This window comes from Salmo salar, unplaced genomic scaffold, assembly GCF_965601325.2.
Source record: "Salmo salar unplaced genomic scaffold, fSalSal1 ptg000117l, whole genome shotgun sequence".
Lineage (NCBI taxonomy): Eukaryota > Metazoa > Chordata > Actinopteri > Salmoniformes > Salmonidae > Salmo > Salmo salar.
This window is the reverse complement of record NW_027675317.1, coordinates 674,819-690,015: the sequence shown is the minus strand read 5'-3', so window position 1 is coordinate 690,015 and position 15,197 is coordinate 674,819. Positions and strand designations below refer to the sequence as shown.

At 41.5% G+C, this 15,197-nt stretch overlaps 1 protein-coding gene across 1 annotated transcript; it reads left to right on the top strand.

The window, feature by feature from the left end:
* Positions 1-376: 376 nt before the first annotated feature.
* Positions 377-13,453, top strand: LOC145866021 (uncharacterized). The gene is made up of 2 exons (XM_082970902.1): positions 377-911; positions 9,785-13,453. Exons 1-2 carry the CDS (start codon positions 623-625, stop codon positions 11,257-11,259), a joined length of 1,764 nt encoding a protein of 587 aa, XP_082827028.1. The 5' UTR covers positions 377-622; the 3' UTR covers positions 11,260-13,453.
* Positions 13,454-15,197: the final 1,744 nt, after the last annotated feature.

Genomic DNA, 15,197 nt, shown 5'->3' with positions numbered 1-15,197 from the left:
ACATCTATATGATGTATTGTTACACCATGTAGCAGCAGTATAGACCTAGTCTGTTCATTATATACATCTACATGATGTATTGTTACACCATGTAGGAGCAGTATAGACCTACAGCAGCTGGCTACTTATTTATATGTTGTTTGACTGAATGAAACTGCCTTAAATGTGCTGTAGTAAACATTTTTTATTCTCACTAATCAATCACCACATTCCTGTCTTTGTATGTCTCAATAGTATTATTTAATTAAATCCATGTAAAATAATCTTTGACTGAATATAAAATGTGATCCTCAACTGCGTTTCCCTCCAGTCAGCAGACGGCGATGTGCGTCTTTCAGGCGATGCTGCCAGCGTGACGTATAATCTAGTGGACGGTTCTTCATAAACAGCTCGTCAACCACCTCGGTAGCTTGCTAGCCAACATAGCCGAAAGATTCAAGCTATTTATACGCTTTCGGTCTATATTAGCTACTGTGTTTTAGACACACTTCTGTCGTATCTACTTGTTAACCTATTTAATTTAATATTACGTTATTTTTTATTAGTCAGCTATAGTAGCTGGCTGGTTAAGTTAGCATTAGCCTAGTCGCTAATGATAGCTAGCTAGCTAACATCCCCGAACATGAGCTCCCTAAACTACTCCCCTCCTGTTAAAGAAGAGGAGGTCTGCTGGACGGAGACAGAAGCTCTGGGGCTGAACATTGTCGTGAAAGAGGAGAAGGAAGAGGAGGATGTTACAGTAAAACAAGAAGTAGAGGGTGAGGCTGTTACAGTGAAAGATGAAGAGAAAGACGTTTCAGTTAAACAAGAGGAAGAAGAGGATGATGCTGTTTTTGGAGTGAAGAAGGAAGGGGAGATTACTGTCACATTGAAAGATGAAGAGGAGGAGATAGGAGATCTGATTAACACCAGTAAGTACCGCCTTCAATTAGTTTTTAACTTTGGATATTCGGAGTTGGCTCGTCAATACCTCTTCAACGGAGGGTCCTGGGATGATGACTGATATGTCCAGAATCAGACGACGTAGAGACAAGCTACCCCTTGTTTTCTCCGTTCCGTTTCCAAAAAGTGACTTAACATATATATTTGAGGAGGGTCTATCTGCTGACTGCAGACTGGGGGGCCACGGCATGTAGTGATTTTAATGTAGTGATGTTTTACTACACACCGTGACCCCCAATAGAGCCATGTGAGAGTTGGGTTGGCTACACCAAAGATTATGGATATACTGACAAGATGTCTCTCCGTCCTGACAAGGGGAGTCGTTGTCCACAAAGCTGCACTGTGGGTTGTCTATCTCCCGCCTATCCTGTCTTTGGATTGGTGGATACATCTTATTATTGTAATCTATTGTTTATATTCTATGAGGGTTGTTGTCGTCAACCGCCTGTATTCAATGGAGAGAGATGCTAAGCTACTAGCATGAATATGCATAGCAATCTGGAGACAACTCCAATAGTGTTTTTATCAAAGTTGTCGGTATGTCACGTGTCCACGTAACAACTTAATCATTACGAAACTTCTGTTAGATCAAGTAAACCTCACGTAGCAAATAAGCCATTCATTTTGTTGTTGACCAAATTCAACACTTTCCACATTGGGTTGATAATTGTTTCCACTTGGATACAACCAACTGTAACCTACTGGCATGACCTAGAGAGATACAACCTACTGTAACCTACTGGCATGACCTAGAGAGATACAACCTACTGTAACCTACTGGCATGACCTAGAGAGATACAACCTACTGTAACCTACTGGCATGACCTAGAGAGATACAACCTACTGTAACCTACTGGCATGACCTAGAGAGATACAACCTACTGTAACCTACTGGCATGACCTAGAGAGATACAACCTACTGTAACCTACTGGCATGACCTAGAGAGGTACAACCTACTGTAACCTACTGGCATGACCTAGAGAGTTACAACCTACTGTAACCTACTGGCATGACCTAGAGAGTTACAACCTACTGTAGCCTATTGGCATGACCTAGAGAGGTACAACCTACTGTAGTCTACTGACATGACCTAGAGAGATACAACCTACTGTAACCTATTGGCATGACCTAGAGAGTTACAACCTACTGTAGCCTACTGGCATGACCTAGAGAGTTACAACCTACTGTAACCTACTGGCATGACCTAGAGAGATACAACCTACTGTAGCCTACTGGCATGTCCTAGAGAGTTACAACCTACTGTAACCTACTGGCATGACCTAGAGAGTTACAACCTACTGTAGCCTACTGGCATGTCCTAGAGAGTTATAACCTACTGTAACCTACTGGCATGACCTAGAGAGTTACAACCTACTGTAACCTACTGGCATGACCTAGAGAGGTACAACCTACTGTAACCTACTGGCATGACCTAGAGAGGTACAACCTACTGTAACCTACTGGCATGACCTAGAGAGATACAACCTACTGTAGTCTACTGGCATGACCTACAGAGTTACAACCTACTGTAACCTACTGGCATGACCTAGAGAGTTACAACCTACTGTAACCTACTGGCATGACCTAGAGAGGTACAACCTACTGTAACCTACTGGCATGACCTAGAGAGTTACAACCTACTGTAACCTACTGGCATGATCTAGAGAGATACAACCTACTGTAACCTACTGGCATGACCTAGAGAGATACAACCTACTGTAACCTACTGGCATGACCTAGAGAGATACAACCTACTGTAACCTACTGGCATGACCTAGAGAGTTACAACCTACTGTAACCTACTGGCATGACCTAGAGAGATACAACCTACTGTAACCTACTGGCATGACCTAGAGAGGTTCAACCTACTGTAACCTACTGGCATGACCTAGAGAGATACAACCTACTGTAGCCTACTGGCATGACCTAGAGAGTTACAACCTACTGTAACCTACTGGCATGACCTAGAGAGATACAACCTACTGTAGCCTACTGGCATGACCTAGAGAGTTACAACCTACTGTAACCTACTGGCATGACCTAGAGCGTTACAACCTACTGTAATCTACTGGCATGACCTAGAGTTACAACCTACTGTAACCTACTGGCATGACCTAGAGAGTTACAACCTACTGTAACCTACTGGCATGACCTAGAGAGATACAACCTACTGTAACCTACTGGCATGACCTAGAGAGATACAACCTACTGTATTCTTTCTACCAATTGATTGGTTGAAATTTTATGACGTGTATTTGTTCATATAGACACACCCCATGTGTTTAATAAAATCAACTGTATGTGCAGAACTTGAATTGAACTGATGCTTCAAGCATTTGATTAAATAATTAACACAAACAAATTACTTGAGGAAGCCAGAGGTCAATATAACCAGAAGAAAATAACCAATTCCCCACCTGCTGCTGGCCTTCGTTAATTCTGACGTTATGCTCCTGAAGTTTCCGGTAAAATAGGCAAACTTTTTCCATTTCCGTTTGAAGTGCCAATTTATCTTACCATTTCTACGATCTGCGTGCCAGTTATGAACGAGTTACAACACCTGTTTGGCTCCTCCACTTCCTGGGTCGGTGAAGTGAGGTATTACATTTAAGGATTAAATCATTTAACCTCTATGGGCTAGGTGGGACGCTACGTAACAGCCACTGGCAGCCTGTGGCGCGATTTTCAAAACCTTAAAAATCCTATTACTTCAATTTCTCAAACATATGACTATTTTACAGCTATTTAAAGACAAGACTCTCGTTAATCTAACCACACTGTCCGATTTCAAAAAGGCTTTACAACGAAAGCAAAACATTAGATTATGTCAGCAGAGTACCAAGCCAGAAATAATCAGACACCCATTTTTCAAGCCAGCATATAATGTCACCAAAACCCAGAAGACAGCTAAATGCAGCACTCACCTTTGATGATCTTCATCAGATGACAACCCTAGGACATTATGTTATACAATACATGCATGTTTTGTTCAATCAAGTTCATATTTATATCAAAAACCAGCTTTTTACATTAGCATGTGATGTTCAGAACTAGCATACCCCCCGCAAACTTCCGGGGAATTCGCTAACATTTTACTAAATTACTCACGATAAACGTTCACAAAAAGCATAACAATTATTTTAATAATTATAGATACAGACCTCCTCTATGCACTCGATATGTCCGATTTTAAAATAGCTTTTTGGTGAAAGCACATTTTGCAATATTCTAAGTACATAGCCCAGGCATCACGGGCTCGCTATTTAGACACCCGGCAAGTTTAGCACTCACCATAATCATATTTACTATTATAAAAGTTTGATTACCTTTTGTTGTCTTCGTCAGAATGCACACCCAGGACTGCTACTTCAATAACAAATGTTGGTTTGGTCCAAAATAATCCATCGTTATATCCGAATAGCGGCGTTTTGTTTGTGCATTCCAGACACTATCCGAAATAGTAAAGAAGTGTCGCGCGCATGGCGCAATTCGTGACAATAAAATTCTAAATATTCCATTACCGTACTTCGAAGCATGTCAACCGCTGTTTAACCTCTTGGGGCTAGGTGGGACGCTAGCGTGCCACCCGTGGTGCACTCCATCAACAGCAGGTGCATTTCAAGAGCGGCAAATTTGAATCCAAATAAATGTCAAAATTCAAATTTTTCAAAAATACAACTATGTTACACCATTTGAAAGATAAACATCTCCTTAATCTAACCACGTTTTACGATTTCAAAAAGGTTTTACGGCGAAAGCATAAATTTAGAGTATGTTAGGACAGTACATTTACAAGAGTTGTGTGTAATGTTTTGTCAAGTCAAAGACAGGGTCACCAAAACCATAAAACCAGCTAAAATGATGCACTAACCTTTTACAATCTCCATCAGATGACACTCCTAGGACATTATGTTAGACAATGCATGCATTTTTAGTTCTATCAAGTTCATATTTATATCAAAAAACAGCGTTTTACTATGGCATTGATGTTGAGGAAATCGTTTCCCTCCAATAACCGGCAGTCAAGTCAGCGTCACAAATTAAATAATTAAAATTAGAAAACATTGGTAAAATATTATATTGTCATTTAAAGAATTATAGATTTACATCTTTTGAACGCAATCAACTTGCCAGATTTAAAAATAACCTTACTGGGAAATCACACTTTGCAATAATCTGAGCACTGCGCCCAGAAAAATACGCGTTGCGATACAGACTAGACGTCATGTTGGGGAGATCTAAAATCGAAAATACTATGTAAATAATCCATTACCTTTGATTCTCTTCATCAGATGTCACTTCCAGGTATCACAGGTCCATAACGAATGTAGTTTTGTTCAAAAAAGCTCATCATTTATGTCCAAAAATCTCCGTCTCGTTAGCACATGATGTAAGCCAGCCGGACTTCTCGTCATGAACGAGGGGAAAAAATATATTTCCGTTCGTTCAAACATGTCAAACGTTGTATAGCATAAATCATTAGGGCCTTTTTTAACCAGAACATGAATAATATTCAAGGTGGACGAATGCATACTCTTTTATAACGTATTGGAACGAGGGTACCCAACATGAACTAGCGCGCCAGGTGTCTAATGGGACATCACCGTTCCATGGCTCTTGTTCGGTCAGATCTCCCTCCAGAAGACTCAAAACACTTTGTAAAGGCTGGTGACATCTAGTGGAAGCAATAGGAAGTGCCAAAATATTCCTAAACCCCTGTGTTTTTCAATGGGATAGGTTTAAAGTCAATACAACACATCAGGTATCCACTTCCTGTCAGAAAATGTCTCAGGGTTTTGCCTGCCAAATGAGTTCTGTTATACTCACAGACACCATTCAAACAGTTTTGGAAACTTTAGAGTGTTTTCTATCCATATATAATAAGTATATGCATATTGTAGTTACTGGGTAGGATTAGTAACCAGATTAAATCGGGTACATTTTTTTTATCCAGACGTGCAAATGCTGCCCCCTAGACCCAACAGGTTAAAATCAATTTTTACGCCATTTTTCTCGTAGAAAAGCGATAATATTCCGACAGGGAATCTCCTTTTCGGCAAACAGAGGAAAAAATCCCAAAGGCGGGGGCGGTCGGGTCACGCGCATAAGCCCAGTGTCCCTTGATCGGCCACTTGAGAAAGGCGATAATGTGTTTCAGCCTGGGGCTGGAATGACGACATTCTGTTTTTTCCCGGGCTCTGAGCGCCTATGGACGACGTGGGAAGTGTCACGTTAGAGCAGAGATCCTTAGTAAATGATAGAGATGGAAAAGAAGTTCAAGAAATGGTCAGACAGGCCACTTCCTGTAAAGGAATCTCTCAGGTTTTGACCTGCCATTTGAGTTCTGTTATACTCACAGACACCATTCAAACAGTTTTAGAAAATTTAGGGTGTTTTCTATCCATATGTAATAAGTATATGCATATTGTAGTTACTGGGTAGGAGTGGTAACCAGATTAAATCGGGTATGTTTTTTATCCAGCCGTGTCAATACTGCCCCCTAGCCCTAACAGGTTAAGGAATATATCCGAGTCTCACGCTCATCACCTGTGGAATGCGGGGCTTCCAGCGAGGTGTGGATTTAATAGTATGTTGTACCTAGTTTCCCTCCTTCAGGGAACAGTAATTATAGTCACAAATCAAATCAAATGTATTTCTTACATCAGCTGATATCACAAAGTGCTGTACAGAAACCCAGCCTAAAACCTCAAACAGCAAGCAATGCAGGTGTAGAAGCACGGTGGCTAGCAAAAACTCCAGAGAAAGGCCAAAACCTAGGAAGAAACCTAGAGAGGAACCAGGCTATGAGGGGTGGCCAGTCCTCTTCTGGCTGTGCCGGGTGGAGATTATAACAGCACATGGCCAAGATGTTCAAATGTTCATAAATGACCAGCATGGTCAAATAATAATAATCATAGTAGTTGTCGAGGGTGCAACAAGTCAGTAACACAAGAGTAAGTGTCAGTTGGCTTTTTCATAGCCGATCTTTGAGAGTATCTCTACCGCTCCTGCTCTCTAGAGTGTTGAAAACAACAGGTCTTTGACAGGTAGCACCTCCGGTGAACAGGTCAGGGTTCCATAGCTGCAGGCAGAATAGTTTGAACTGGAGCAGCAGCACGGCCAGGTGAACTGGGGACAGCAAGGAGTCATCAAGCCAGGTAGTCCTGAGGCATGGTCCTAGGGCTCAGGTCCTCCGAGAATTAGAGAGAGCATATTTAAATTCACACAGGACACCGGAAAAGACAAGAGAAATACTCCAGATGTGACAGACTGACCCTAGCCCCCCCGACACATAAACTACTGCAGCATAAATACTGGAGGCTGAGACAGGAGGGGTCAGGAGACACTGTGGCCCCATCTGATGAAACCCCCGGACAGGGCCAAACAGGTAGGATATTACCCCACCCACTTTGCCAAAGCGCAGCCTCCACACCACTGGAGGGATATCTCCAACCACCAACATACCATCCCGGGACAAGGCCGAGTATAGCCCACAAAGATCTCCGCCACGGCACAGCCCAAGGGGGGGCGCCAACCCAGACAGGAAGACAACGTCAGTGACTCAACCCACTCAAGTGACGCACCCCTCCCATGGACGGCATGGAAGAACACCAGTAAGCCAGTGGATTTAATAGTATGTTGTACCTAGTTTCCCTCCTTCAGGGAACAGTAGTTATAGTCATAACGTGTGGATTTAATAGTATGTTGTACCTAGTTTCCCTCCTTCAGGGAACAGTAGTTATAGTCATAACGTGTGGATTTAATAGTATGTTCTACCTAGTTTCCCTCCTTCAGGGAACAGTAGTTATAGTCATAACGTTATGCTTGTCATATGATGAACTTTAACTTAAATACTGGATCTTGCTGTCGGACAGTTGTTTTGTATATTCAGATCTCCGAAATGCTCTCTAACTACGTAACATTTAGTGTCTCCTTTTGTTACGCTGGGAAAACAGTTTTCATGGGCACAGAAATCCTAAATCATTTCAGTTTACTAAATCCAATGGTTCTAACCGAGAGTCACCTTAACTTTATTGACAACTCCCAAATGGATACTGTCATTAATGCGGTTCTTCAATAATTACACATAATACTTAATACTGTAGCTGTTTAGTTACAGTCACATGTTCAACTATCATCAGCTGATCCAGGAAATCATTTTCTGCATGCCAGTCAAACGTAGTTCTTCATTCATTACACCGGTAAAGACAGTTATGCCGTGCTCCACGTTGGATCCAACATCCCAAACAAATCGATATTTATAATGTGTTATTGTCTACTTGATTTACAGTAGGGTCTCGTTAGTCCGTTTGGAAACGGAGATACTTAGCTCATAATGTGTAGAGAACTGTTCCTTGATGGATAGGCTATTGTACAACACACAGAGCTATTTTCCTTTATTCAGGACATTTAGAATGACAACACATTACAGAGTAGCCTAGTGGGATTATTCACAAAATTATCTGGTGATCAGGTTATGAATTGTCATGACAAAGACATTTTAGTCTCCTTGTTTCACCTAAAATATTAAATGATTTATAGTCCTAGGTCTATGTTGTTGTTAGGTGAAGTTATGGGTCCTACAGTAGGTCTATGTTATTGTTAGGTGAGATTATAGACCATTTTGGCATACACTTAGTGGACAAAACCTCATTGTCAGGCTGATGTCAGGCTGATGGAAAACTAGCCAATGAGCATTTTACTGGTTGAAGTCGTTTTTAAATATAAAGTAGTACATTTGACAATAACACAAATATTATATTAAATCAGGACATTCAAACGAGCCTTACAATTATAATCCAAAGTAGTGTCAAATGATGATAATAATCATAATCAACCTGGAAATGGAGGCTATTTTTGCTGTCAGCCTATGAGAACTCCCCTGAGTTTCCCCCACGGTGGTGAATTAGTGAATAGACACAGAGCTTAATGTGAGTTTCCTTGAGTAACACTCCTGATCTAGTGCTGTAATATTCAGAATACATTGTGAAAACTAATCTTTGCTCACCATTTGTTAAATATATATTTTTTTTCACCCCTTTTTTCTCCCCAATTGGTACTTACAGTCTTGTCTCATTGCTGCAACTCCCATACGGACTCTGGAGAGGCGAAGGTCGAGAGCCATGCGTCCTCTGAAACACAACCCAACCTAGCCGCGCTGCTTCTTGACACAATGCCCATCCAACCCGGAAGCCAGCAGCACCAATGTGTCGGAGGAAACACTGTACACCTGGCGACCTGGTCAGCGTGCACTGCGCCCGGCCCGCCACAGGAGTCGCCAGTGCGCGATGAAACAAGGATATCCCTGCCGGCCAAACCCTCCCCTAACCCGGACGACGCTGGGCCAATTGTGCGTCGCCCCATGGGCCTCCCGGTCGCGGCCGGCTGCAACAGAGCTTGGACTCGAACCCAGAATCTCTAATGGCACAGCTTAGGCCACTTGCTCACCATTTTTGCTCCAGGCAGATATACTACATCCATAACTAGCGGTTTCTGCATTAGCAGGGAGGTGTTTCTGCAATCAAATTGTGTGCGCATCGCCCTTGTCGCAATTTTAGCAAACACAGAAAGGTGCCTATATTTGAGAACAAAAGTCGCCTGGCACACTGCTTAGGAGTTCAACACCTTTTACTTATTTCTAGTTACTACTAATGTGAAAACAAGACTAAATATGACTATTGTTGCTCACTTGACTGTCTTAAGACAATTGTCAAGTCATTTTAACATTCATTACAGACGTCAATTGTTGTACAGTATCATGGCTACGCTGTTGGCATCACCTTTTTCAGTGGATTTCTGCTGTTGTGAGCCTTTAACTATCTGTCTGACTTGTTCACACAGGTGAGAGACGTGACTATCATGGATCCTCTGGGGAGCCTCAACATCATGATGCTGACGAGTCAGAGAAGAGTCTGTCCAGATTCTATCACCTCAAGAAACACCAGCAGAGACCCACAGGGAAGAAATCTATCTGCTGCTCTGACTGTGGAAAACATTGCAAATCTTCATCAGAACTTAAAATACACCAGCGAACACACACAGGAGAGAAATCTCACCACTGTTTTGATTGTGGGAAGAGTTACTCAAGTTTAAAAGCACTAAAAGTACACCTGAGAATTCACACTGGAGAGAAACCGTACAGCTGTACTCAATGTGGGAAGAGTTTTACTCAGTCAAGCAACCTGTTATCACACCAGAGAACACACACAGGAGAGAAACCTTATAGCTGTGATCAATGTGGGAAGACTTATATTTCATCTTGCCATCTGAGTAGACACCAGCGAGTACACACAGGAGAGAAACCTTATAGCTGTAATCAATGTGGGAAGAGTTTTACTCGGCCAGACAGCCTGATAATACACCAGAGAACACACACAGGAGAGAAACCTTATAGCTGTGATCAATGTGGGAAGACTTATATTTCATCTTGCCATCTGACTAAACACCAGCGAGTACACACAGGAGAGAAACCTTATAGCTGTAATCAATGTGGGAAGAGTTTTACTCGGCCAGACAGCCTGATATTACACCAGAAAACACACACAGGAGAGAAACAATATAGCTGTGATCAATGTGGGAAGAGTTTTGCTGCATCTGGCTCTCTGACTCTACACCAGAAAACACACACAGGAGAGAAATCTTTCCACTGTTCAGATTGTGGAAAAATATTCTCAACTTCACAGAATATGAAGAAGCACCAGAAAACACACACAGGAGAGAAACCTTATAGCTGTAATCAATGTGGGAAGAGTTTTACTCGGTCAGACGGCCTGATATTACACCAGAGAACACACACAGGAGAGAAACCTTATAGCTGTAACCAATGTGGGAATAGTTTTTCTACATCTAGCTATCTCACTATACACCAGAGAACACACACAGGAGAGAAACCTTTTAGCTGTAACCAATGTGGGAATAGTTTTTCTACATCTAGCTATCTCACTAAACACCAGAGAACTCATACAGGAGAAAAACCATATAGCTGTACTCAATGTGGGAAGAGTTTTTCTACGTCTAGCTATCTCACTATACACCAGAGAACACACACAGGAGAGAAACCATATAGCTGTACTCAATGTGGGAAGAGTTTTTCTACGTCTAGCTATCTCACTATACACCAGAGAACACACACAGGAGAGAAACAATATAGCTGTAGTCAATGTGGGACAAGATTTTCTTGGCTAACCAGCCTAGTATCACATCAGAGAACACACACAGGAGAGAAATCTCCTAGCTGTGATCAATGTGGGAAGAGATACTCTGATAACAGATCTCTGATTAAACATCAGAAAATACATGAAGGAGTTGTTTCATGATATCAATGAAATAATGTCACAATGTAGAATGTTTTAACATTGTAGAAGGAGTATTTTAATGATGTCACAATGTAGAACCAAAAAGAGCTGTGTTACACTTACCATGTTGGTGACGCACTTGAATCAAAATGCAACACTTCAAAATGTAGCTAGCTGCTTTCTACAAATTGTCCTCTAACCAGGGATGTACACATTATTCCCAGATTCCGTGTGCTTTTTGAGCTGTTCGTTTTAACAGGACGTGCAACTTCATCTCCCTCCTGTCACACAAATGATTTTAACATGATATCGATGAGTTATGACAAATAAGTGTTGTGTTCCTTTGTTTAGCGACCCCTACATTTAAATGCATCACTCCAAAATGTAGCTGACTGTCTTCTGCAGGTTGTCCTCTAATCAGTGAGGTAAAATATATCTCCCATTTCCATGTGTTTTGTTTAGTTGTTAGTTTCAACATCACGTACAACCTGATTTCCCCCTAATTTCCCCCTATTTTATAAGGAGTAACATGATTATTGTGGCAGATGTTTGTGTATATAGCACATTTTATGTTTTCAATATATCCCAAACTGTTTCTGCATATTGGTTATTGATTTGGACACGTTAAAACTGTGTTTTGACATTGGGGATATCCCATCTAGCAACATGTCATTGAAAAGACATTGAAAATATGACTATGCAACCAAATATTTCATATTTACATTTCATGATCAGATTTAGTAATCGATTTATTGATGATATTTATTCATGCAACCAACTGACAATTTTTGGTACAATTATATTGACATTGTTGCCCTGCTTTTAAAATATCAGGGTTCATTCTCAGATGTGCCAACCCAAATGTACTAGAGCATGACATTGGGGACTGGGCCCCGATCCAACAACATGCCTATCTAGTGAACCCTGAAAAGGGAGAGAAGCTCTGCAGTGAGGTGGAAAGTTACTATGGATATTGCAGGAGTTTCCTCTTGAAATCAGACATGTCTGTGGTGAGGACAACTTGGTTGCTGATTGTCTCAAGGTGGGCAGTCAAAAAGTTTTGTGTTTAGACAGTGCGTTGCCATGGATCACAATGTATTTTGACTGCACGTTTTTCCGTATTGGAGATGAGTTTTGTTTGGGCTCGTTCCAAGGGGACGAGAGTTCTAGAAGCTAGTGAGTTTTAGGAAGACGAGAGTTCTAGAAGCTAGTGGGATTTAGGAAGACGAGAGTTCTAGAAGCTAGTGGGATTTAGGATTCTATAGAAAGAAAAAGGAGAAACAAATAATACTATTGTATATTATTATTTAGAAATACGTGTTTTTTTTCTTGTTTTTAATTGTTGACATCCAGTAGACACCATGTTTATATTGGTGAAGGTGAAGCATTGTAGTTGATTATAATGTGAAATGGAAGTTGTTTTCTGTTGGTGGTGAGCAAACTTGTCCAAAAGAAATATAGGATATATTTGTTGTCATAAGGTGTTACAGGCTTTGGTTTTTCCATTTATGTTTTGAGGTTGGACGTTAGCACGTCTAGCCCGTTAGCCCGTCTAGCCCGTTAGCTCGTTAGCACGTCTAGCTCGTTAGCCCGTCTAGCTCGTTAGCCCGTCTAGCTCGTTAGCACGTCTAGCTCGTTAGCCCGTCTAGCTCGTTAGCACGTAGGACGCACTGATTGGTGTCACCTCGTTAGTCAGTATGTGTTACACCTGTGCTGGCTTGTCCATCTCGTTAGTGGGAAGGTGTTTCACCTGAGCTGGTCCAGGTTCTATTTAAGAGTGTCTGGCCCAGTGCTCCAGTTGTCTTGATACATGTGGAGAGTCAACACCTTTAGTTGCTCCACCTTTTTGGTTTACTTCCTGTCTTTAAGTTTGGTGTGGGTTTTTCTTTTGTTTTCCTCTTCTTGGGCAGATTTAGTGGGCCTCATGGTGGGTGTCTTTTAGGTCCCAGTTGTTGTTACTAGTCAACTTCCAGTGGACACCCCCATAGTGTCTTTCAGAGCCCCTCCTAAAAACATGCTTATATTTTGGGTTGGATGTTGCATCCAATTAATATTTTAATCAATGGATTTTCCTTAGAATGCTAATTCGTCTTTCAGTTGTTAATCTTATGTTTGTTGTGGTAAATATTTCTGTTTATTTTCATTGTTTTATTTTTTTCCTGTGAAGCATCCATGTCTGAAATGTGTTGTATAAATAAAGCTTGATTTGAACATATTGCAAAAGAAATTAACATAATGACTGACAATCAACAGACTCTTGCAAAACCAATACGTATCTTGGTCCATCTTATTATGAAAAAAGTATAAATTCAGTATATTTCCCACTATGTCAAAATAGTGCTGGTATGTACGTTTAGTATCACTTTTCAACCAACCCAGTGCATTTGTTGAAGATAAATGTTTAATTCAACAATATGTCAAAGGATTCAACTACTGGAAACGGACACAAACAAATGGATCAACCAGATCAATCCCACTTTTCCAGCCTGCTGAAGGCGTGGTGGAGTGGTAAACACCACCCCCGGCTCTACCAGGGGCTTGAAGTGGTCTCCCACAGCTCTGCTTATGTCATGTTCTGTGGCCTTGCTGTTCCATTTCTTGACTGTCCCTGCAACACAGAAACACATTTAGTCATATTATATAAAACTCTCAAAGTAATGGATATGGAGCATCTATGGCCTCAGTTACACCTGGCACCTAAATGTGACTTCTGTCATCTGATCACTCCAAGCTGCATTAGGTTCAGATCTACCAGGATGGGCCTTTGACACAGTCAGGCCACTGATTATGCATCAGCAATGTAAAGAGGTGGGGTGAATGAGGGGAAAAGTAAATTTGACACAAATGACCTTCATAATAAATCAAATGTTGTTGGTCACATACAGGTGTTCAGCAGATGTTATTGCAGGTGTAGTGAAATGCTTGTCCTTCTAGTTCCCACAGTGCAGTAATATCTAACAATTAATATCTAACAATTTCACAACAAATACCTAATACACACAAATCTAAGTAAAGGAATGGAATTAGGAATATATAAATATATGGATAAACAATGTCAGAGCAGCATAGACTGAGATACAGTTTATACATATGAGATGAGAAATGATATGTAAACATTATTAAAGGGACTAGTGTTCCATTTATTAAAGTGGCCAATGATGTCAAGTCTATATGTAGGCTGCAGCCTCTCTGTGCTATTTAACAGTCTGATGGCCTTGAGATAGAAGCTGTTTTTCAGTCTTTCGGTCCCAGCTTTGATGCACCTGTACTGATCTCGCCTTCTGAATGATAGCGGGGTGAACAGGCAGTGGCTCGGGTAATAACAAAAAACATGTATGTATGCCTGGGGGGAAATTCACTTTCATACAGCAATACCAGTGGACAATTTGCACTAAATAAACATAAATGGAACATATTCCCTTTTGCTGACGTGATGAACCACTAAGGGGACATAAATATTTAATCCCAAAACTTTCCCTTTGGTTTAACTGTTTAAGACGGTCCCCTTTTCTAATAGAGGCCGGAATGTGATCAATACCCACAGCTTGTAGGTGTAACCGATGTGAAATGGCTAGTTAGTTAGCGGTGGTGCGCGCTAATAGCATTTCAATCAGTGACGTCACTCGCTCTGAGACTTGAAGTAGGGTTTCCCCTTGCGTTGCAAGTGCCGCGGCTTTTGTGGCGCGATGGGTAACGTTGCTTCGTGGGGTGTCAGGTGTTGATGTGTGCAAGGGTCCCTGGTTTGAGGCCGGGTTGGGGCGAAGAGATGGAGGCAGGGTTGCCTTGGTGTAAGGACTTATAGTGCCTTGCCATGGGGTAGTCGTCATTGCCTACCCGTATGGCGTACTTGTGTTCCGCTAGGCGGTCTTGAAGGCGTCTCTTTGTCCGTCCAATGTAGAACACCTTGCACTGTGGACATTCCAATCTATAGATGACATGAGTGGTTTTGCAGTTAATGA

Excerpts from the sequence above, each read along its gene's own strand:
- LOC145866021 (XM_082970902.1), top strand. The coding sequence starts at position 623 with ATGAGCTCCCTAAACTACTCCCCTCCTGTTAAAGAAGAGGAGGTCTGC. Across the intron at positions 912-9,784 it reads AGGAGATCTGATTAACACCA|GTGAGAGACGTGACTATCAT; the intron begins GTAAGTACCGCC and ends TTGTTCACACAG.